The 24,833-nt window shown below is 37.8% G+C and overlaps 1 protein-coding gene, 1 long non-coding RNA gene and 1 pseudogene across 2 annotated transcripts; 1 reads left to right on the top strand and 2 right to left on the bottom strand.

Moving 5' to 3' along the window:
- Window positions 1–9,770: 9,770 nt before the first annotated feature.
- LOC141845393 (uncharacterized) lies at window positions 9,771–14,114 on the bottom strand (annotated as a pseudogene).
- Window positions 14,115–18,727: 4,613 nt separating this feature from the next.
- Window positions 18,728–20,979, bottom strand: LOC141844725 (uncharacterized). The gene is made up of 4 exons (XR_012603186.1): window positions 20,660–20,979; window positions 20,488–20,583; window positions 19,934–20,012; window positions 18,728–18,930 (listed from the first exon to the last, which is right to left on the bottom strand). It is a non-coding gene; the product is annotated as an uncharacterized LOC141844725 (long non-coding RNA).
- A 1,751-nt stretch (window positions 20,980–22,730) lies between these two features.
- On the top strand, window positions 22,731–24,821 carry LOC141845392 (ethanolamine-phosphate cytidylyltransferase-like). Its single transcript, XM_074733456.1, has 5 exons — window positions 22,731–22,794; window positions 22,892–23,012; window positions 23,691–23,756; window positions 23,831–23,953; window positions 24,792–24,821. Exons 2-5 carry the CDS (start codon window positions 22,920–22,922, stop codon window positions 24,819–24,821), a joined length of 312 nt encoding a protein of 103 aa, XP_074589557.1. The 5' UTR covers window positions 22,731–22,794; window positions 22,892–22,919.
- The last annotated feature ends 12 nt before the right edge of the window (window positions 24,822–24,833 follow it).

Raw genomic sequence — 24,833 nt, 5'->3', positions numbered from 1 at the left:
ATATATAAATAAATTTATTGAATAAGTTTAATAAAGATGTTGTAGTATTGTGGTCTTTGTATCCATTTCTCACGCGGAACTCTCAAGTTTGATCCCCATCAATTGCATATTATAATATATTTGAAATAACTATATTATATATAATATCGTATTGAAATTTTATATAAAAGTCATTGGGTACAGTGGTGAGTGTCTACGTCTTTGATCGGTGAGAATTGCGTTCGTTCCCCATCAACGGCGTCTTAAAATTGATTTGAATTAAATAAATATTAATATAGTATATATATAATTATATTAATTTTATAAAGAAAAAGTGTTGTAGAACAGTGGTGAGTATATGTGCTTGTGTCCTGGATGTCCTAATTCGATCCCCAGCAACAATGTGTTAAATTATAATTTAATTAAATAAAAATAAATATATTTTATATAAAAATGTATTGATAATATATACAAATGTATTAAACAGATACTAAATCATAACCGTTGATAAAAAACGATCAAATGATCTTAGCCATTGAAAAAAAAATCATAAAATTAAAAAAAAAATCCAAACCGGCGGTTCAACCTGTCGGTTAACCGGCGGTTCCCCGATTCCAATGGACTTGAACCGTAACCGGCCCGGCATCCTACCGGGCCGGGTCCGGGCCGGTCCGGGCGGGACCCGGCCCGTGGTCGGGTTTATATGAAGGTTGGCACTCCATCGTTTATATCATTTACAATATTTACAATTGGCCAAAGAGCACTAGTCTTTTTATTTAAAATAATTTTAGATCATCAAATTGGACTTTATATAAGTCTACCTGTATTACAACTACATATCTTTCAGTGGTGGGAAATCAGTGGATGTCCAATTGATCTCAGCAGCATACGTTTATATAATTTATCTTCAATTGATCTTTTTGTTTATCCTATTTTCATGACAGGTAATTATTTTTCATATGTAGGTGGTTAATGTCAACTATTAATTTAGGTTGTGGTTAATCTTCCGGTTTTGAATATCATGCATTACCTCGTCCTTATTTTTCCCGATTGCTTGGGGATTTTACAGAAGCAGCGATATGATAAGAAGGGACCTGACATTGATTTCCTTGAGAAGCAGAAGGCCTGCTTCATGGAGGTCGATGCTTTTGACGTTTAATACCCTAATAATAAGGTTGCATTCAAGGGCAGAGCCACGCTTAGTTGTACTCAGGTTGTAGTCCGGGGGGGTTCGACGGCGACGAGAAGACAAAAAGCTTGGATTCAGGGAGGAGAAAAAAAAATTTTAAGAATTAGTCCACGGTATACCGTCAGTGTAGTCCAAGAGTTTGAATCAGTCCGGATAAATTATCCGAGTTGGCTCCGCCATTGGTTGCATTAATAAACCATGACAAGTCAAAGTCGTCAGCCTTCCTCGTCAGATTAATTGCTTGTTAATTCCGATGCAACAATGGCGTAATAGACCAGTTGTTGCCCTTCTATTACTACTGCTACCTTTTCAACTCCACCTCCTTATCAAGCCTTCCTCGCTTCCTCCTCCCCTCGCCTTCCTCGTCGGATATGACCACGATTGCAATGATGATGACCATTTCCTCTTCCCACCGCCTCTTCCCCTCCTCCTCCACTCCCGACGACCACAAATCCTTCATCATAGGCACCTCTTTGAATTTGTCTCACTCCTCATCTTCCTTTGTTAAAATATACTATTTTGGAAACATATTTAGAAATTGGAAACATATCAGAATATGTTATATGCTATTCGGAGAAGATTACCAGTTTATTTTTTAAATTTATCTTGATGTAATAATGTCAAATATTTATTATCTTTTTTTTTCTTTTAGCCAACTTGTATATATATGTAAAAGATTTTATATGAACATCAAGTGAGAAAAATATTTTTTCAAAGTTCTATTACCTCCTCCTCCTTCCATATTTTTTACATGGTATCAGAGCAATTTATTCTAGAAAGCTTCTTCGTCTAATATGATGGATTCAACTTCTTCTTCATTAGATAAAGTTGGAGGAAATATTGTTGCTGACAATTCTGATCCGTTTCTTCTTTAACACTCGGATCATCCAGGAATTGTTTTGGTCACCAAATGTTTGAATGGTGACAATTATGACACTTGGAGTCGTTCAATGAGCATAGCTCTCAGCGCTAAAAATAAAACGGGTTTTATTGACGAAAGCATCAAGAAACCAACATCGATTGATGCAACTTTTCTATCATGGAAAAGGTGCAATGATATGGTTTTATCGTGGATCCTCAATTCTATTGAATCCGATATCGCTAATAGCATGATTTATGCTGAGTCAGCTGCTGAAGTTTGGACTGATCTAAAGGAAAGATTCTCCTAAAATAATGCACCTAGAATATTTCAAATCGAGAGAGACATCACTTTGCTACAACAAGGTTCTATGTCTCTTGCAGTTTATTTCACTAAATTAAAAGGCCTATGGGATGAACTTTCTTCTTATAATGATCTTCCAATTTGCACTTGTGGTGTTATAAAGAAAGTAGAAGAACGAGAACAAAGAGGAAAGGTAATACAATTTCTTATGGGTCTGAATGAATCTTATTCTGCTATTTGTGGTCAAATACTTCTTATGGAGCCTCTTCCTACTATTGGGAGAGTTTATTCCATGGTTTTAAATGAAGAGAAACAAAGAGACTTGATTGTCTCCAAGGAGGTCATGTTGGTGGATACACGTAAAAGTCATTATGGGAATCATTTCTCAAATAAAAGTAAAACGAAGTTGTATTGTAGCAATTACAATGGAAAAAATCATATCATTGATAGATGCTACCACTTGCATGGTTTTCCTCTGGGATATAAGAAGAATAAAGAGAAGAAGGAATCTTTTACAAATAATTCTCGGTCAGAGACTCCAAGTTTCACACACGAACAATATCAACAACTCTTGGCACTCTTAAACAATGGTGAAACTCAACCAAAGGCAAATGTTACAGGTTCAACTATTCCTCTTTGCTCCTCATGTTATACTAATTCAAAAACTTCTAGGAATTGGATTGTTGATAGCGGTGCCACTGATCATATGGTTTCATCATCTAAGTTATTACTAGACACAAAAATACCTTCATATTCATCTGTTGGATTACCTAATGGAAATAAAGCACAAATTACTTCCATTGGATCTGCAAAACTTAGTTCAAATCTTACTATCACAGATGTTCTTTGTGTTCCATCTTTTTGTGTCAATCTATTATCTGTAAGTAAGATGACCAAATCTTTAAATTGTTCAATCACTTTTTTTCTTGATTTTTGTCTTTTACAAGACTTGTCAACGAAGAAGATGATTGGTTTGGGGAGACAACATAACGGTCTTTACTACATCCCTTCTACACCATCAAATCCATCAATTCCTAAAGTCAATAATGCATCTTCACAACATGATCTTTGGCATAAGCGATTAGGTCATCCATCCATGCAACCTATGAAATATCTTGCACAATCGGTTAGAGAAATTTCTATTTGTTCAAATAAAGTTTGTAATGTTTGTCCTTTAGCCAAGCAAACAAGACTACCTTTTGGTATGAGTTCCATTTCTACTAGTGAATCTTTTGAATTAATACATTGTGACATTTGGGGACCTTTTCGAGCTACCTCTCCATTCACCAGCTCATTATTTCTTAACCATTGTCGATGATTTTTCTAGGTATACATGGATTTTCCTTATGCGTTATAAATCTGAAACGCAATCTTTGCTAAAATCTTTTTTTGCGTTTGTTGAAACTCAATTTAATAGAAAGGTTAAAAGATTTCGAGTAGATAGAGGGGGTGAGTTTTATTCAATGCGAAATTTTTTTGATCAGCATGGGATAGTGTATGAAACTACTGTTAGTTTTACACCTCAACAAAATGGTGTCGTTGAGCGAAAACATCGTCATATCTTGAGCGTAGCTAGAGCCTTGAGATTTCAATCACACTTACCACTAAATTTTTGGGGGGAAAGTGTGCTTACTTCTGTTTACCTTATCAATCGCATACCTACACCTCTACTCTCTAAGAAAACACCATATGAGGTTCTCTACAATAAACCACCCACTTATCATCATTTACGAGTATTTGGATGCTTATGTTTTGCCACCAATGTTAAGCCAAATCATAAATTTGATCAACGAGCTCGAAGATGTATTTTTGTTGGGTATCCTATTGGTCAAAAGGCATATAAAGTCTATGATGTAGAGACTAAACAAATTTTTGTTAGTCGAGATGTTATTTTTCATGAACATATATTTCCTTTTTCTAGGAAAAATGATGAAGATAGTTCTTTGGTGCTACCTTTACCAATTGATGATCATGATACTTCATTTGAAAAAATCACATCTCGCATTCCGGAACACTTAGAAAATTTAAACAGTGACCACATTGTTGATGAACCTTTTAATATATCACCTCTCATAATTCAATCCAATGAACCTACATTGAGAAGATTAGACCGTATTCGCCAACCATCAATTTGGTTACATGATTTTCATTGTGCCCAAACCAAGGTTCTTTCCCCAAATTCATCATCATCTTCAATGGCAAAGTCAGGTAAAGGTACTCGTTATCCTTTAGCAAATTTCATATGTTATAAAAATTTGTCTTCTTCTCATCGTGCATTTGCTACACGTATCTCTACCCTTGTGGAACCTAACACATTCACCCAAGCTGAGAAAGATCCTAAGTGGAAAGAAGCCATGAGTTCAAAAATTCAAGCATTGGAAGAAAATGGTACATGGACCCTTACTTCCTTACCTAAAGGAAAGAAGTCAATCGGTTGCAAGTGGGTATACAAAATCAAGTACAAATCAGATGAATCCATTGAGCGTTACAAGGCGAGACTTGTCGCTAAAGGTTATACACAAATTGAAGGATTGGATTATAATAAGACTTTTGCACCAGTTGCCAAGTTAGTCACCGTCCGTTGTCTACTAGCTATAGCTGCTGCAAGAGATTGGTCTCTTCATCAACTTGATGTTCAAAATGCTTTTCTCCATGGTGATTTAGATGAAGAAGTATATCATGCTTCCACCACCTGGTTATAGTCGACAGGGGGAGAACATCGTTTGTCGACTAAACAAGTCGCTATATGGATTAAAACAAGCTTCTCGTAATTGGTATTCAAAATTCTCTATAGCCATTCAAAAGGCCGGTTTTAAGCAGTCTATGGCAGATTACTCATTGTTCACACGAGCATATGGAGACTCATTCACGATTGTATTGATTTATGTTGATGACATGATAATTACAGGAAATGATCCTACCGCCATAAGGACTCTTAAAAGCTTTCTACATGAGCACTTTCGAATAAAAGACCTTGGAAGGTTAAAATATTTTTTGGGAATAGAAGTGGCTACATCGAAACAAGGAATTTCCATATCACAACGAAAGTACACATTAGATATACTTGATGAGATGGGTCTTCTTGGAGCCGCTCCAATCAATTGTCCTATGGAACAAAATCTTAAACTCACACCGACAGATGGAGAATTACTTAAAGATCCTTCAAGGTATAGAAGACTTGTTGGAAAACTTATTTACTTAACAATTACTCGTCCAGATATCAATTATTCAGTGCATCTTCTTAGTCAGTTCATGCATAATCCACGCAAACCACATCTTGATATGGCTATTCGAGTTCTAAGATATTTAAAGGGAACACCTGGACAAGGTATTTTTCTATCAAGGAAAAATGATCTTAAGTTAATTGGTTATTGTGATGCTGATTGGGGAAGTTGTCCTACTACAAGACGATCAGTGTCTGGATATTGTGTTTTCCTTGGTTCCTCTCTTATCTCTTGGAAGACAAAGAAACAAACAACTGTTTCTCGTTCTTCTGCAGAGGCGGAGTATAGAGCGATGGCAGCAATTACATGTCAGTTAACTTGGTTGAGATACCTTTTACAAGACTTACAAATTAATAATCTGGGTCCTGCCATATTGCATTGTGATAACAAAGCAGTACTACATATTGCGGCAAATCCTATTTTTCATGAGCGAACAAAATATATTGAAATGGATTGTCATGTGGTTAGGGAAAGAATTCAATTGGGTCAAATTTCTACTACCTTTACGCCGTCAAATACTCAAATTGCGGACATCTTTACTAAACCACTTGGAAAGTCACTTTTTCAATTTCATCTGCGCAAGTTGTGCATTTCAAATATTCATGCTCCAACTTGAGGGGGAGTGTTAAAATATACTATTTTGGAAACATATTCAGAAATCAGAAACATATCAGAATATGCTGGAATATGCTATTCAGAGAAGATTACCAGTTTATTATTTTTTAATTTATCTTGATGTAATAATGTCAAATATTTATTGTCTTTTTTTCTTTTAGCCAACTTGTATATATATGTAAAAGATTTTATACGGACATCAAGTGAGAAGAATATTTTTCTAGATTTCTATTATCTCCTCCTTCTTCCATTTTTTTGTATGATTTGGATGAAAGGTTAAATAGTGTCACACCCCGGAGGTGTCTTTTCGCACATCGGGAGGTACCTCACTTGATGACAATATAATAAAAGAACCAACAACAAAACCATCTATACTTTATAAACAGAATAACCAAAAGGTTTATATATATATTTATTATGTTTCATGAACAACCACCTGGTATATATAAAATAACATATGTACAAGACATAAATACCACCAAACTAAAGTAAACCAAATCAAAAATCAGCACTTCAAGATCTCTGAGCAACTCTAAGGAAAGTTGAACCAAATATAGTATCAAGTCTGCGCCTGCAAAATTGGAAGCCAAAGAATGTAGACAGTTAGCCTATGACTAAGTGGATGATCAGAAAATATGTACATAAATTTAATTTTATTTAAGAAGCCAAGGAAATATAGTAGATTATAATTTCTTATTATATATATATATAATTATCTTCAGTTATCATTATTTGGAATCAGGTAATATTTTCATATATGAATTTTGTATCTCAACTTAATTATCATTTATTATCATCAATTATGATGATAACTTCTCAATTCTTGTTATTTAATCAAGAGATATATAAGTCATCAACAATGTAATCTCAACATGGGTAAATATCATAATTTTGTGAGTATCAACATGTATATCTATATCAATGCTATAAATCAATTAAAAAGTGAACTACTGGAGCTAATATCATCATAGTGTAATAATGTCACACATATAGGCTAACAGCCTCCTCAGAATATATCGTCGCATACGTTATCTAACGTACAGGCTAAAAGCCCTCACGGGTGGAAGATATGATAAACACTGACCGCGGCCTCCGCACTACCACAACAATATGTGGGCGGTCAGGTGCTCTAGACCGAGGGCTACATCACGCCACCACTATTCAAGTGTACAGTCCAGTACTCTGGCATAAAGCTCTGGTATAAAACTAGGCTCATAGTTAACACTTTTTAATATTTATTATTTTTATCTTTATTATTTCACTTTATATTTTTTTTCATCATTTATCATAATTATTACATTCTCAATTAGTAACTTCTTAATTAGTCTGAATGACTAACTCGAGTCAACTTTTAATATAAATTTTATTCATTCGTTAAAGTATCAACATAAGGTTAAGGTATCAACATAAGGTTTGCAAGTAAAGGGCAAGTATCAACAAGATACAATATCAATAATATGGAATATAAAAGATCAAACAATTTAAAGACAGGTATCAACAGAAGAATGAGTCAGAACATCCATTTAATTTTTAAAACATCCTTCCCCATCTTAATCCCTAGATGAACCCATGTGTGAACAGGAAATAAATTGATTATTTACCTTCTAATAATTTAATTATTTTAATCCTATTTCACTATTTTAAATATCATTTGAATCTCTTTTTTTTTGAAAAATAGTTATATAAGTACACATAATCCATTTAATATATTTGGTCATGCACAAGGGAATATAGGAGTCAAAGACAGAATGTACCCATTTTTATGTACACCAAAAGCTTCGCGTGCCGGCAGATCACCGAGCTCTGATCAACTCGTATCTACAAATATAATGCAAGAATAACTCAAATACTCAAAATGAGTAATACTCAATAAGAAGTAATACTCAATAAGAATCGTGACATAAAATCTAAATATTATCTACGACTCGAAGCCAATATATCATTATCGATCCTGCTTCCTCGTATATCTAGCAAAACTAGATGCCTCCCTCATTTAGCCTATTTTAATAGGAAAAGACAACCTATAAATTTAACGATCTTAATAATCTACAACAAACTATTGAACAACTAGATGAAAAAGAACTAAAATCGAATTGTAAACACAATTATCCATGTTGCCCACTTCGGAACAAGATCAGCTCATGAACCATGACAGCCTACCCAAGATTAATAACAAGACGAAATAAGAAGGAAACCTAACGTTTCAAGGAAATGAGGAAAGTTATGCCCTCAAAACCCTAGCTTTAATGAAGCGTTGTGATCAATACCTCCTTCGCGTGACGGAGTCTGGCGAGATCCTAGTGCGTTGATTTCCAGCAGATCGGAGCAGCGGGGGACGACAGTGGCTTCAGAGTCGACGGACATCGCGACCTGTTGGAACGAGCAGAGAGAAAGGGGAAGAAAAGGGGATTGGGGCTCTCAGTCGCGAGCCCTTGAAGAGGCAATCACCACGCGCGATCGTCGGCTCACGGCGAGCTCAGATCGCCCTCGTGAAGGCGGTGATTGTTGTGGAGAAGAGGCTCGATGTTTGTCTCTCTTTCGGCCCGGTGTTTGTCTCTCTCCCACGCAGTCGGACGGAAGTTTCGATCGCGGTCGACAGGTGGCGATTGTTGTTGGCAATGGTGTCACGGCTGGAGGCGGCGTCACGGTGGGAAGAGGCGGCGTCGCGTTTGCAGAAGGGGCGGCGCTGCGTGTACCGAGAGGGGAAAATTAGAGGAGAAAGGAGAATATCCTAATTCCTTTTAAACTGACCAAACCGGTGTAAACCTTATACTTGGTTCGGCTATAACTTAGCTAAATCAAGTCCAAATCAATCCTGGTTTGAACCAATGAAATTCTTATCTCCACGCTTACCTATCTGGGTTTAGTTCGAACTCGATCCAATTTTTAATTTCTTTATTTTTGTAAAAAAATCAATACTTAACATCCTCCCCTACTAAAGAAATTTGATCTCCAAATTAAAGTAATTAAGGAGAATCAATACCTGAGGAAAATAAGTGAGGATATTTGGCGTGTATATCATCCTCACGCTCCCAAGTTGCTTCCTGATCAGAGTGGCACTGGTCATCCAACTTTCACGAGGTGGATACATTTGTTTCTCAACCAATGTTCTTTGCGATCCAAAATACGAACAGGAAATTCTTCGTATGTCACATCTGGCTGTAGTGGCACTGCAAGATCCTCTAGGACATGTGTCGAATCTGGGAACATACTTCCGCAGCATAGAGACATGGAAGACATTATGCACTCCTGCTAAAGATGGGGGTAACACAAGTTGGTATGCAACGCAACAATCCACTAGGATATGAAAAGGTCCGATGAATCTGGAAGCCAATTTCTCTTTCAATCCAAATCTTTTAACTCCTTTTATGGGTGAAACACGAAGAAATACATGATCACCCACTGCGAATTCTAACATTCTTCGTCTTCGATTTACATAACTCTTCTGTTGACTCTGAGCAGTCAGCAGTCTCTGTCTAATAATCCGTACTAGCTCAGCATCATGTTGAATGCTTTGCGATCCCAAGAGTTGACGTTCACCAACCTCATCCCATAAAATAGATCTACATGCTCTACCATAGAGTGCCTCAAAATGTACTATCTAAATAGCAGAGTGGTAACTGTTATTATAAGCAAACTCTATCAAATGTAGATGATCCTCCCAACTACCATCAAAATCTAAGACACAAGCACGCAAAAGATCCTCCAGAGTCTGGATAGTGCATTCTGACTGTCCATCAGTCTGAGGATGAAAAGCAGTGCTAAAGCGCAGTTCAGTACCCAATGCCTTTGGAAATTTTGCCAGAATCTCGAAGTAAAATATGGATCTCAATCAAAAATAATACTGAGGAGAATACCATGGAGTTTAGTAATCTCTTTTCCATATATCTCTGCTAGATGGTTAAGAGATTTTGTCCTACGAATTGGCAAGAAATGTGCTGATTTAGTTAATCGATCAACGATCACCCAAATTGAATCATGTTTTTCTGGGTCCTTGGTAGTCCCGTGACAAAATATATAGTGATATTCTCCCACTTCCATTCTGGCACTGTGATTTTTTGGAGTAACCCAGTTGGTCTCTGATGTTCTGCCTTAATTTGTTGGCAAACTAGACACCGAGCTACAAAATCTGCAATATATTTTCATACCTTTCCACCAGCATGATCGTCTCAGATCTTGATACATCCAAGTACCATCAAGATGGACTGTAAATCTCAATCGATATGCTTCTCGTAGGAGATCTTCCTTCACAGGGTGTATTTGAAGGCACAACCTGCCTTGAAATCATAGAGATCCATCCACATCAAGAGAAGTCTGGCTTGGACCTAACTCTAACTCACTAGCTATCAATCGGAGATACTGATCTTCCACTTGACTTTCCTTGATCCACTCAACTAATGAGGATTGTGCAATCAAGGAGACTAGTATACCATGCTATGTTTGTCCTACTTCAGTCAAATCTAACTATGAAAATTATTTGACTATCTCAGTAACTGCCACCCAGTGACATGCCAATACACCTCTAGACTTCTTGCTCAATGCATTTGCTACTACATTAGCTTTTCCTAGGATGATAGTTGATAGTGCAGTCATAGTCTTTTAGAAACTCCATCCACCTTCTTTGTCTAAGGTTTAACTCTTTCTGTGTAAAAAGATACTTCAAGCTCTTGTGATATGTGAATATCTCGAAGGTAATACCGTAGAGATAATGTCTCTAAATCTTAAAGGTAAAAATGATAGCTGCTAATTCTAGATCATGTACAGGATAATTCTTCTCATGGTCTTTCAATTGTCGAGAAGCATAAGCTACCACTCGATCATGTTGCATCAAAATTGCCCCTAATCCTTGAATAGATGCATCCGTGTAAAAAATGAATTCATCCTCTCTAGAGGGAATAACTAAAACTGGAGCACTCACCAATCTCTGCTTGAGCTCTTGAAAGCTTGCTTCACAAGCGTCAGACTAAGTAAATTTGACCCCTTTTCTATGTTAACCAAGTCAAAGGTGCAGCAATACTAGAAAACCCTTCAACAAATCTCCTATAGTACCCAGCTAATCCAAGAAAGCTGTGAATCTCTTGCACTGATTTTGGTGATTCCCATTTGACAACCGATTCAATCTTTTGAGAGCTACTGAAATAGCTTTGCTAGAGATTACATGCCCTAGAAATCCCACAGAAGTAAGTCAGAAAGTACATTTACTGAACTTTGCATAAAGGCATTCATTCTGTAGTGTTTCTAAAACCATTCTGAGGTGTTGTTCATGCTCCTCCTCTAACCGAGAATATACAAAATATCATCGATAAAGACAATCACAAAACGGTCTAAATATTTCAAGAATATCTGGTTCATCAGATCCATAAAGGCTGCAGGAGCATTGGTAAGCCCAAATGGCATTACCAAAAACTCATAATGTCCATACCGAGTACGGAAGACATTCTTCTAAATATTTGTATCTCTAACCCATAACTGGTGATAGCCTGATCTCAGATCGATCCTTGAGTACACACAGATACCCTTAAGTTGATCAAATAAATCATCTATCCTAGGTAGAGGATACTTGTTCTTGATAGTTACAAAGTTTAACTGCTTATAATCAATGCAGAGCCTTAATGAACCATCTTTCTTCTTAACAAACAGAATTGGAGCACCCAAGGAGAAACACTAGGACAAATGAAACCCTTATCCAGTAACTCTTGAAGTTGGACCTTGAGTTCCTCTAGTTCTCTTGGTGTCATCTGATATGGAGCTTTCGATATTGAAGCTGTGTTAGGTAGCAACTTAATGGCAAACTCTACTTGTCGTTGAGGTGGCAAGCCAGGAAGTTCTTCTTAAAATACATCGGGATATTCACGAATTATGTGGACATCAGAGAGTCGTACAGAACTATCCACATCGAACTCACTAAAGATAGGAGATATCCCTCGCATCCCCGAGCCAACAATTGCTGAGCTTGGAGAGCTGAGATGATAGATATCCCTCGATCGATGATCCCTGTAAATTCCCATGATGGCTGGTCTAAGAATCGAAAGATCACCACTTTGGCTCGACAATCGATAGTGGCATGATACTCTGACAACCAATCCATACTTAGAATAATATCAAATTCAGTCATCTCCAACACTTGTAGATCCACTATAAGGATATGACTATCGAAATTCAAAGGACAACTCTTGACCTCTTGATTTGACATTAACACTCCACCTGATGGTGTCAATACTGATAATCCATAAGATCGAAGGGTTGGAACCCTCCCAATCTTGCATACGAATTCCAGAGAAATAAAAGAATGCGAGCTACCAGTATCTATCAATATATCCGTAGAAAAATTATAAATGAGAAATAATACCTCGGATAACTGATCCTCCAGCTCGCTGTGCCTCCTCACGAGTCAAGGCATATACATGTCCTACCTCAGGACCTATTTGCTGACCCCTTTGGATAGAAGAAGAGGGCTGACTCTGATCCTGCGAAGGCTGGTATGGCTGGGTCGAGGGCTGATAAGACAGTGATGGATACTGCTGGGGTGGGGGTAGCAAGTACTATTGAGGTGGAGGTGGCAGGTATTGTTGGGGTGGAGCTAACAAATACTGCTGAGACGAAGTGACAAATACTGCTGGAGTGGAGGTACAGAATGATACTCACTCCTCACCTGGGACTGTAAATGGTAGAGTTGTGGCTGTGGAGCAAACTGGGTAGGTGGGGGATTTCGTTGCTGGTACTGCTGAGATCCTCTGTGGACCTCTCTGCTGCCGAGACTGTGGAGGTCGTGGCGTAGGTCGAGCCTGCTGAGACTGTGATCCTCCTGCTTGATGTTGTGCTCTCAAAGTACAATCTTTACTGCATATGTCCTGGCAATTTACAATAGAAACATATACTATGATCCAGTGGACATTCTGATGTTGTGTGATTTGGTGCACCACATTGAAAACACCATAAGGAGTATCTAGCCTCGATGTGATGGGAGTGGACGAGGAAGATCCCTGTGATACCTTGGCCACCTTTTGTGGCCGTGAAGACTCTCTAGTCATATCCTAACCATGGGGTCGACGACCTCGACTCTGCTGTCTAGAGTGTGATGTCTGCGAGGTCTGTCGGCTAGCTTCTTTTTCCTGAGGAGACTTGCTGCTGAGTCATCTCAATAAATATAGCTCGATCTAGTGCCTCCCGATAAGTAGTAATAGGAAATCCAGACATCCTGATCTGAATATATGTTGCAAGTCCATATGTAAAGTGGAGCATACGATCATAGTCCTGAGCTACCATATGTGGGCAAAACTCACAAGTCGACTAAATTTTGCACTATAGTCCAGCACACTTCGGTCACCTTGCTTGAGACTCATGAATTCTTGATGTTGAGCAATACAAAATGCTGTAGGAAAATACTGTCTCTTGAACGCCTCTCTGAATGACTGCCAAGAGATAACCTGATCTCCAAAAATAGTCTTTTGCATCTTCCACCATGTGGATGCCTGTCCTCTAAAATGATAAGCAGCTAGCTCTACCTTCTCTGTGTCTGAACAAGACATGTACCCAAAAGTACACTCGATATCCTCCAACCATGTACGTGCCACCCAAGGGTCAGTGCCTCCATGGAATAGAGTAAAATAATCCTTTGTTGAACTAGCAAGCAAAGGAATGCGAGCCTTCTCCATGATAATGGATGATGTAGGAATGACTGAGTCGGCCGCATGAGCTTCCACAAGATGAGGTTGTCCCTCGGGTGACCACCAACTCCAACACTGAGACCAATCTGAGCTTCTGGTATCATCTCAGATGGGGAGAGAGGTGCCTCATCCAAACCATGATCAACCCTCTGAGTAGCAGAGGCACGCCGACGTGCACGACCACGACCTCAACTACTACCACTATCGCAACCATGGTTGCGACTATGAGCACGACTACTACCCCAACCATGACCACGGGTAAGTCCACCTCGTGGCATTTCCTATAAAATCAAATGAAAATTTCAATAATCAATTATAATCAAGATATTTAAATCAATGAAGAACCCTTAAATCCTATAGCTCAGAGATACAACTCGACTTGCATAAAAATTCCTTGCTCGAGAATCACAAAGCATAGAAACAAAATCCTGAAATAGAGTTGAAACCCACGAACAGAAATCGCGAACCTCGCTCTGATACCAATAAAATTGTCACGCCCCGGAGGTGTCATTCTCGCACACCGGGAGGTACCTCACTCGGTGATAATATAATAAAAGAACCAATAAAAGAATCCATCTATACTTTATAAACAGAATAACCAAAAAGTTCATATATATATTTATTATGTTTCATGGACAACCACCTGTACATATAAAATGACATATGTACAAGACATAAATACCACCAAACTAAAGTAAACCAAATCAAAAATTAGCACGTCAAGATCTCTGAGCAACTCTAAGGAAAGCTGAACCAAATATAGTATCAAGTGTGTCTGCGCTTGCAAAACTGGAGGCCAAAGAATGTAGACAGTTAGTCAATAGCTAAGTGGGTAATCAGAAAAGATGTGCATGAATTTAATCTTATTTAAGAAACAAAGAAATAGAGTAGATCACAATTTCTTATTTCAACTTTAAGTTCTTCATAAAGTTCTCCGTTTATATATATATATATATATATATATATATATATATATATATATATATAAATTATCTTCAGTTATCATTATTTGGAATCAGGTAATATTTTCATATATGAATTTTGTATCTCAACTTAATTATCATTTATTATCATCAATTATGATGATAACTTCTCAATTCTTATTATTTAATCAAGAGATATATAAGTCATCAACAATGTAATCTCAACATGGGTAAAATCATAATTCTGTGAATATCAACATGTATATCTTTATCAATGATATAAATCAATTAAAAAGTGGACTACTGGAGCCAATATCATCAGAGTGTAATAATGTCACACATATAGGCTAACAGCCTTCTCAGAATATATCGTCGCATATGTTATCTAACGTACAGGCTAAAAGCTCTCACCGGTGAAAGACATGATAAACACTGACCGCGACCTCCGCGCTACCACAACAATATGTGGGCAGTCAGGTGCTCTGGACCGAGGGCTACATCACGCCACCACTACTCAAGTGTACGGTCCAGTACTCTGGCATAAAGCTCTGGTATAAAACCAGACTCATAGTTAACACTTTTTAATATTTATTATTTTTATATTTATTATTTCACTTTATATCTTTTTCTCATTTATCATAATTGTTACATTCTCAATTAGTAACTTCTTGATTAGTCTGAATGACTAATTCGAGTCAACTTTTAATATAAATTTTATTCATTCATTAAGGTATCAACATAAGGTTTGCAAGTAAAGGGCAAGTATTAACAAGATGCAATATCAATAATATAGAATATAAAAGATCATACAATTTAAAGACATGTATCAATCGAAGAATGAGTCAGAACATCCATTTAATTTTTAATACGCCCTTCCTCTTCTTAATCCCCAGATGAATCCATTTAATTTTTAAAACGCCCTTCCTCATCTTAATTATTTTAATCCTATTTCACTATTTTAAATATCATTTTAATCCCTTTTTTTTGAAAAATAGTTATATAAGTACACATAATTCATTTAATATATTTGTTCATGCACAAGGGAATATAGGAGTCAAAGACAGAATGTACCCATTTTTATGTACACCAAAAGTTTTGCATGCCGACAGATCACCGAGCTCCGATCAACTCGTATCTATAAATATAATGCAAGAATAACTCAAATACTTAAAATGAGTAATACTCAATAAGAAGTAATACTCAATAAGAATCGTGACAAAATCTAAATATTATCTACGACTCGAAGCCAATATATCAATTGATCCTGCTTCCTCGTATATCTAGCAAAACTAGATGCTTCCCTTATTCAGCCTATTTTACTAGGAAAAGACAACCTATAAATTTAACGATCTTAATAATCTACAACAAACTATTGAACAACTAGATGAAAAAGAACTAAAATCGAATTGTAAACACGATTATCCATGTTGCCCACTTCGGAACAAGATCAACTCATGAACCATGACAGCCTACCCAAGATTAATAACAAGACGAAATAAGAAGGAAACCTAACGTTTCAAGGAAATGAGGAAAGTTACGCCCTCAAAACCCTAGCTTCAAAGAAGCGTCGTGATCGATACCTCCTTCGCGTGATAGAGTCTGACGAGATCCTAGTGCGTTGGTTTCCAGCATATCGGAGCGGCAGGGGACAACAGTGGCTTAAGAGTCTGCGGAAATCGCCGCCGGTTAGAACAAGCAGAGAGAAAGGGGAAGAAAAGGAGAAGGATTGGTGCTCTCAGTCGCGAGTCCTCGAAGAGGCAATCGCCATGCGCGATAGCCGACTCACGGCGAGCTTCGATTGCCCTTGCGAAGGCGGCGATTGCTGTGGAGAAGAGGCCCGACGTCTGTCTCTCTCCTAGCCCGACGTCTATCTCTCTCCCACGCAGTCGGACGGAAGTCTTGATCACGGTCGGCAGGCGACGATTGCTGCTGGCAACGATGCCGCGGTTGGAGGCGGCGTCGCGGTGGGAAGAGGTGGCGTCGCATTTGTAGGGCAAAAGGGCGGCGTTGTGTGTACGGAGACGGAAAAATTAGAGGAGAAAGGAGAATACCCTAATTCCTTTTAAACCGACCGAATCGATTTAAACCTTATACTTGGTTCGGCTATAACTTAGCCAATCAAGTCCAAACCAATCTCGGTTTGAACTAATGAAATTTTTATCTCCATGCCTACCCATTTGGTTTAGTTCGAACCCGATCCAATTTTTAATTTCTTTATTTAAAAAAAAAAATTCAATACTTAACACATTGTTTCTCCGATACTTGTTAAGCAATTGCTGAACTCCTTAAAACTTGCATGTAGCTTGGCCACTGTTTCTCCTTGTATGAAGTAATTGATTTGGGCTCAAGAGATCATGTTTGACCAACTTTGCCTCTGCTGTCGTTTCATGCAATTCCCCAAGTGTCTCCTAAAACTCCTTGATGGAATTGTAAGCTCCAATTTGATTGATCTTAGGTGTTGAAGCACACTAAGCAAGTGGTGTTCGACTTTAATTTGTCATGTACTCATCCCTTTGGTTCTTCATCTATCAACTTCCATCCATAATCTTTCCATCGATATCCCTAGGCATTTCAAAGCAATTTTACATATAAGAGTTATATCATAAGTCGATTTTGAAAAATACCTTCGTTCGACATTTCACATAGAAAATTCTCCCTTGAACTTTGGTAGATGAATGTTTGATTCGGCTAATGCTTTGTTGCTCTCTTATGGTTAGCCCTTAAAGAAGATCCTTGCTTCGATACCACTTGTTAGACGATGTCGGAATGGCTAGACGAGTGAATAACACTTAACAGTTAACAGTTACTCTTGCTAACTTTAGCAAGGTTATACATGTATGGGAATAAGAACATAAAGCAAATCAATGCATACCAACATTAGGAAGATGATAAAATGCGATTTGGAACCCTTGTTCATACTCCACGGCTTATAACTTGTTATTTTTCAATCGTTGCTTTTTGATGTTGACCGAGTTGCATTCCACTCATTAGTTTTCAATCGTTGAGCCTTTTCGACGTTGACATAATCCTCAGCCTATTTGAGAAATTTGTAATAATCAGAGGGAGGCCTTTTCACTAGGGATTAGAAGAACTCCTTCCCTTAAGGCCTTGAGAGAAGATATTGGTCAATACCTCGACAATAGTAGAAGGTACCTCCAGTGTTGTCCAGGTGAAACATTGGATATATTCTAGAAGTGACTCAGACCTATGTTATTTTAAGTTAAATTAGTTGGTACTTCTTGTTGCTGGCGAAATAGTGTAGGAACACTGATTTGAAGTTCTCAAAGGATTATACAGTGTCAGTGTTAGGTTTTAGCATATTGAATAATTATTGAGCCAACGGTCCTAGTCATCAAGAAAACCTAGCTCTGTTTGGGTATTGAAGTAGGAGGATAACATTCTCGAATCGACACATGGTTGTTGGGGTCGAGGAATCATTGTACACCCTTTGATGACTTGGTTTGGGGCTCCTATTATTCGACTAGAGCCTCTGAGGGGGGAGGATTTGGAGTGGTGGTCCTTCGAAAAATTTCCTTTGCCATCGTGGCGATTATTTGGGTCAACTCACTACAGGGGCCTTGCTACTGTATCTAATTTGTTGGGTAGGGTTTGGTTGCGTTTGCTCGTGGAAGACTCAAGGTTTTTTTTGATTAACTCTTCTTGTTCTCACTATCTCGATGTCTTCACTCAATTCAATTGATTTCTCGCAGTAGGCGTGTCACGCCCCGGGAGGCCGTCCGAAAAAAATTTCGGCAGCATCTCCCCAGTAACTGTGACAATTCCCTAATACAAACAATGATACTCAGCCACAGGCGGCTGGAATAAGGACAACACGTCCAGCAACACACAACACAAATAAAATATAAGGCCTACACGGCCGTGACAACCACAACACATACACAAATGAATACATGTACACAAAATCCGAAATCAACCAACCACGATAAGATAAAAATATCCACAGCGGAAACATAACAAGTGCAAATAAATACCACATCACAACGAATAAAACTCCGATACTCCAAAACAATCCATCAAACCACTAAAAATACAACCATATCGAAATTTACTAGAAACCGTACAACTCAAACCATAAAACAAAGTCCTCTGATGTGAGATGGATCAGTCGGCCAGCTCTCCAAGCTCCAAGTACTTTTCACCTATCTGCTACCTGGGGAGGAAACAAGGAAATCCCCAGGATCTGGATAGTAAGCATCAAATGCCCAGTGGGTATAGAATAGAAGTGCATGTAAGGTAAATAAGCAGGAGTAACAATAGTATATAAACTGGAATAAACAGGTATCGAAGAAGTACATAGAAACCTACAGTACAGGTATCAGCAGATAGTGAGAATCATGGTAGTAGAACAGAAGGTATCAACTGAATGGATAATAAGGTGCAACAAATATAGAAATCTGGTACATGTAAGCATGTATGAAATGTCAACCAAGTGCAACAATCATAGCATACAAGTGCAGCAAACATCAGCATGTGAGTAAAATAAACTATATAATAACCTACCAACAATGCATGCAATAAGAAGCAAGCATAGCAATCAAATGCAAATCACTGTCTGCGGACCATCCCCAGTCACCCTCCCAGAGCACAGTGAAGCTGAGGTCGCACAACATGAAATACTGCACAGGCTCCAACAACAAACCACCACTCATCTGGTGGGGAGCGGGCAGTGTGGCAGGAGAGCATAGAGAGCTAGTCCTGGTGCACCCAACTGTAGTGCAACATCTTACCTATATAGCACCACTACACGGTGCAGGTAAAATCCACCAACAAATAACAACTACGACTATCATGGATGCATGGTGATCATCTCAACATGTAATAGCTAAATTAATCAACATGCTCAACATGAATTAGTAAGAGTCTACAAAAGTAGGGCTAAAATACTCTAACTATGGGTAGATCAGATGGGAATCATACAACATGTAGAAATTAACGAATCAGCTGTGTATTAACTGGATAAGCCCTACTAGAGACAAGGGTATCAACATGACATCAAATAGATCGTCAAAAGATCAAACAACAAATATCAAGCATTAATCATCAAATGTATCGATCAAATTCTATCTATAAAGCATAGGTAGCCAACGGAAAGAAACAGATAATCATGCACTATGAAAAGGAGACCTGTGTTGACCAAGCACAGGAGTACCCACCTGAATACGATGAAGATAAAATAAGAACCTCCCAGAAATACCACACTCCGTGTAAAATAGGACCAATCAAATCAAGGTCCTGAAATAAAGAAAACAATAATACATCACCTACTAAAATGATACTGTATTAAATTACAATAATTAACTCTCTTAGTTTCAATAATATCTAATAATCAATTCACTCCACTATCCCACGGTTTACAATTGGATTCAACAAAATAAAACCCATCAAGTGGACCTTAATTAATTAATGGCAACCTTAATCTATACTTGACTTATTCTGATGTAATGGAACAGTAGATAAACAATTCCTATAACATTAAATAAACTAATCATCAATAACTTCACTAAACTCTAATCAAAATTCATCCCATTACAAGTCAAACCTAATAGCCACCTTCAACCAATCGGCCGAATCCCAACAACCAATAACCCGGTCAAACAGTAGCTGACTCACCCCCCACTCGAACAGAACAACACTCATCCAACATTAATCCATAAAAATTCATTGCTCAACAAGAATAATCAACCTGAAATCAACAAGGAAAACTCACCTCCGATTGGGATTAAATGCCCTAGATTAACCTCCTGTTTCCCTTCTTTCTTCACCAGCCGAAACCCAAAGGAATTAATCGGATCCTTGCAACGAACTGTGGAGAGGATAACTGATCAAAATCGTAACTCAAGAACCACATACAGCCCAACCTAGATCAACCTTGCACTTACCGATCGCCCTTCTTCTTCTCTGGTCCGGCAACACACCCGTGCGGCTAAGAGCAGCAGACGGTGACGACGCCGGATGCAGCGGTGCTGAGCAGAGCGGCGGTGGTTGTGGCGTCAATCGAAGGAGCAGAACAGTGCTCCGGTGTCGAAGGCGTTGGCTTAAAGCAGCAGGCGGCGATCGGCGTCGGGCGTCGCTGAGCAGGCGAGGGAGGTGGCGGCAGGGCAGAGGCTCTGCTTCAAGGTTCACTCGCGGCGCCGAAGGAAAGGGAACTCGCAGGCGAAGGGCGGCGACGATAAAGGCGCGGCAGGGGACGGCGGCGACAAAGAAGGAAGAGGAAGGAAGGCGGCGCGAGCTTGGGTGGCGGAAGAAACAGGGTTGCGCGTGGGAGAAGGGAAAAGGAAGGGCTGCGATCGGTGTTTTAAAGAGGAGCTACAGTAACGGCGCAATTACAGTGGCTAAACCGGCTAAATTAAACCTAGGGTTTTTAACATAACGAGTGAACCGGACCGGCTACTGTAGCAAACCGGTTCGAACTTGGTTTGCTCGGTTCGCTGACCAAACGAACTCCGATTTGACCCAAACTAATTTCGTTGGATTCGTCTTTGCGAGACGAATCTTCTCATTGCATTTATTTTATTTATTAATTCTTTTATTAGCCCATTAAGGATTTATTTCGGTTAACCCCTCAAATAACCTACTTAATCTCCCATAAATTATTATAATTTATTTATAATAAATTCCTAATTTTCGGTATTTTACAAGGTGTCAAAATATCATGGTGGAAATCAATTGCCGAGGTGGATTTTGAGGTGCTACGACTGCCAGTGTGGCTCAACCTGCACACACCATAGTGAATGTTAAAGGGCAGATAAGAGGAAAGAGAAGTTTGTGGACACCATGACCATGATCTTCAAGGAAAAGAGGAGCTGCGTTGATCATTTTAGCCATTTCTACTGCTAATCCTGATTTAGTTATCATTTAATTATGGTGGCATTAATCGTTTAGCTGAGAGATGGCGATCATGGAGGAGAGATGGCGATCATGGAGGGGCCTTTACTAAGAGCATGGGCCATGTCCGCATGGAGCCGTTATTGAATAGAGAATTTATGCATTCAAACTAGAGAGGGAGCTTGGGAGATCAAGCTGGATGGAGAGCTTAGGGGTCTAGATCTAAGTGTGGAGCTGAAATGAGCTCGTCCTTAGCATAACTAGAGACTTCCATAGGCATGACCTGCTAACCTGTAATGGAATCGATATCCCAGGGTATCATTCATGTTTACATATGTCAATGGAATATCCACAACAATGAGATTGGGGTCTCTGTCATATGGATTGCAATAATTTGATCTTGTAAAACTTGGGGAATATAGATCAAGTTTGTTATAATAATAAAAATACAAATGTCAAGGTTATAGGAAAAAAAAAATTTAGATTTGAAGCTATTTATTGTGATATTATTTTTTATTTGCATATGGATGTGCCTCACCCTGGGTATGGAAGAATTGTATGCTTCATGCTCCACCACATCACGACTCAGTTGCCCAATCAATAGTTGAATCTCCTCCACTATTGAAAGCTCAAAAACCATCCTATGTTAGTCTCATGCTAGGGTCTTGTACATTGCCTTTTCATGCTACTAGTATGCAATGATACGAATGTGTCTTCAACTTTGAGCTAAGTTAATTCTGCTATTGGTAAAAATGCCCTGCTTGCTTTATGGTCAAACCATTGAGTTCCCAAGTTAATAATCTACACAATTCTCAACAGTTTAGATATGATCAGTAAATAATGTTTTAGATCTTGTTCTTCTGTTTTAGGTCATAATTAGTGAATACATTTTTGTTGCTGATACATCTAGCATAGTCCAGCCATTTCTTTTGTTTTGGTTTTTGAATTAACTTAAATATTCACCAATAATGATGCAAAAAGTCAAAAAATCCACTGTACAATGTGGAATATTTTGTCATTTTATCTTTTTCCTCTTAGATATAAAAAAAATTTATTAATTGCTTTGTTGCAGAACCTTTCTTTTTGAGATTATCATGCAGTCTTGCATTATCTTGTTACAGATACTCCGACTTGCTCGAGAACTTGGAGATTTCCTACTTGTAGGAATTCATACAGATCAAACAATCAGGTTACTTAGTTGCAGCCTCAAGGATTTTAGCAGAGTTTTTTTTGGGTATTGTTGTGCAACTTTCTCAGAGAAGTGACCATTTACATTTCATTCACAGTGCAACTCGAGGACCCCATCGTCCGATAATGAATCTCCACGAGAGGAGCTTGAGTGTTTTGGCCTGTCGTTATGTAGATGAAGTGATAATTGGTGCCCCTTGGGAAGTTTCAAAAGATATGGTCGGTAACTCTCATACTTTCTTTTTTCGTGATCTTTGGTTGTTGGAATAGTTTTGAACAAAAATTCATATTCTTAATCAAAGCCTTTTGGTTGGTTGCCCTAACAAGATGATTTACTATTTTATCATCTCAATAATTATTGGCAGATAGATATAAACATGTATTGTTATGAATAATCATATTTCTTGTATAACTCTTTAAAAACGTAATAATTGGAGCAATTGTGTTTTTGTGATTTGGTTTAATAGTCACTTTGCTTTGTTCTTGTTCGAATTCCAATTAAGGTATGTTGGCACGATCAATGGTTCTCTAATTCAAAAGCTTTATGAATAGCTTGTTCTTCTTGATCAATTTTTTATCCAATTTTTATCTGGAGCTCCACTATAATGATTCAAGATCATATTAGTAATGATGAGGACCAATATCTTGTAAGAATTGATAAATTATTGTTAGATCTATAGATAACTTCCTCTGCTGATCCTACATCTTGATAGAACCTTTTTCTTTGAATTTCAACATTTGGTCTGAGAAGGGCTGATGCATATGACAAACTTTGATATTCAATATGGCATAATTTTTCGCCATTCATTTTTTTTATTAGCATTTTTCTGCACTAGACAAGGTTTCTCATATCAACTGCTAGATTAAGCTGACAATTCTTCTTTGGCATGCCTACAGATTACCACCTTTAATATCTCTTTGGTGGTTCATGGAACTATAGCTGAAAATATGGATTTCCTGAAGGTACCTTGATATTCTCATACAAAATAATACGATAAGAATGTGAATCTACTCACACCATTGCTGTACAACTCTAGGAAAATTCAAATCCATATTCTGTTCCCATGGCTATGGGAATCTACAAGCAACTACAAAGTCCTTTAGATATCACAACTAGTACAATCATCAAGAGAATTGTTTCTAACCATGAAGCATATCAGGTATGTTCAAATAGGCTATGAGATTATCATATTTAAAAGGATCTATTTTTGTTTGTCGTTATCCGATATCAACTTAGATTCTAAAGGTTCATCTACTACTATCTTTGATTTTTTTAATTGAAATGTTGATCAACTGGACATTGACTTATTGCTACTTCATCAGATAGTCTATAGCATAGTGATAAAACACACCCTAGGAAATTTTTACTACAATCACCAATACTGCTTACAAAGTATTACGGGCACAAACTACCATTGCATATAATATATGCAGTGTTCAGAGACATAGTAGCCGGTACTTAAACTGTCATAGTGAATAAAATGACTAACATACTGATATTAAAATGTTTTAATCAAAGCATCCAATTCATAGTCATCATACAATGCAAAGCGTGAAATACAACAATTAAGATTAATCAATAATGTACAATAAGATAGAAATGTAAACATAATGCATATAATTAATGGATAAAGTATTTATCACTCGCAAAACTAATGTTTAAAATAATACTTACTAGTTACAAGCTATTTAATAGGGTATTTATTAAATTAGGTAACTTGAGAGTTTTGAGTCAATTTGGTAGTCTAAATTGGCTTAAATGAACGAAATAAGATTTTGTTTTAACTGAACATGTAGACTGAAATCACATGCCATCCATTATAGTCTTCTGAAAAATTTACCTAGGCGGCCGCATATGCAACCAATTAGCCATTTTTTAAGACAATGATTTCTATTTATTAGTAGGCATGGAAGACTAGACATTTGTGCTGTATTTTTGCTTCTTAAAATGCAATTTATCGTATAATGTATTTCTACTTGCGGCAATTGCTTTTGAAGGGTTGTAGTGATCTTCCTGGCAGCATCTGATCCAATGCTACA

The sequence above is a fragment of the Curcuma longa genome, chromosome 14, assembly GCF_044706935.1.
Source record: "Curcuma longa cultivar G26 ecotype Majalengka, Jawa Barat chromosome 14, ITB_CL_G26_1.1, whole genome shotgun sequence".
NCBI lineage: Eukaryota > Viridiplantae > Streptophyta > Magnoliopsida > Zingiberales > Zingiberaceae > Curcuma > Curcuma longa.
The sequence above is the reverse complement of the archived record's forward strand: the minus strand, read 5'-3'. Positions and strand labels throughout refer to the sequence as shown.

Bases quoted from the DNA above. Each gene is read 5' to 3' on its own strand.
- LOC141845392 (XM_074733456.1), top strand. From the start codon at position 22,920: ATGAATCTCCACGAGAGGAGCTTGAGTGTTTTGGCCTGTCGTTATGTA. The intron at 23,013-23,690 runs GTCGGTAACTCT...GCATGCCTACAG, and splicing joins GGGAAGTTTCAAAAGATATG to ATTACCACCTTTAATATCTC. The intron at 23,757-23,830 runs GTACCTTGATAT...GTACAACTCTAG, and splicing joins AAAATATGGATTTCCTGAAG to GAAAATTCAAATCCATATTC.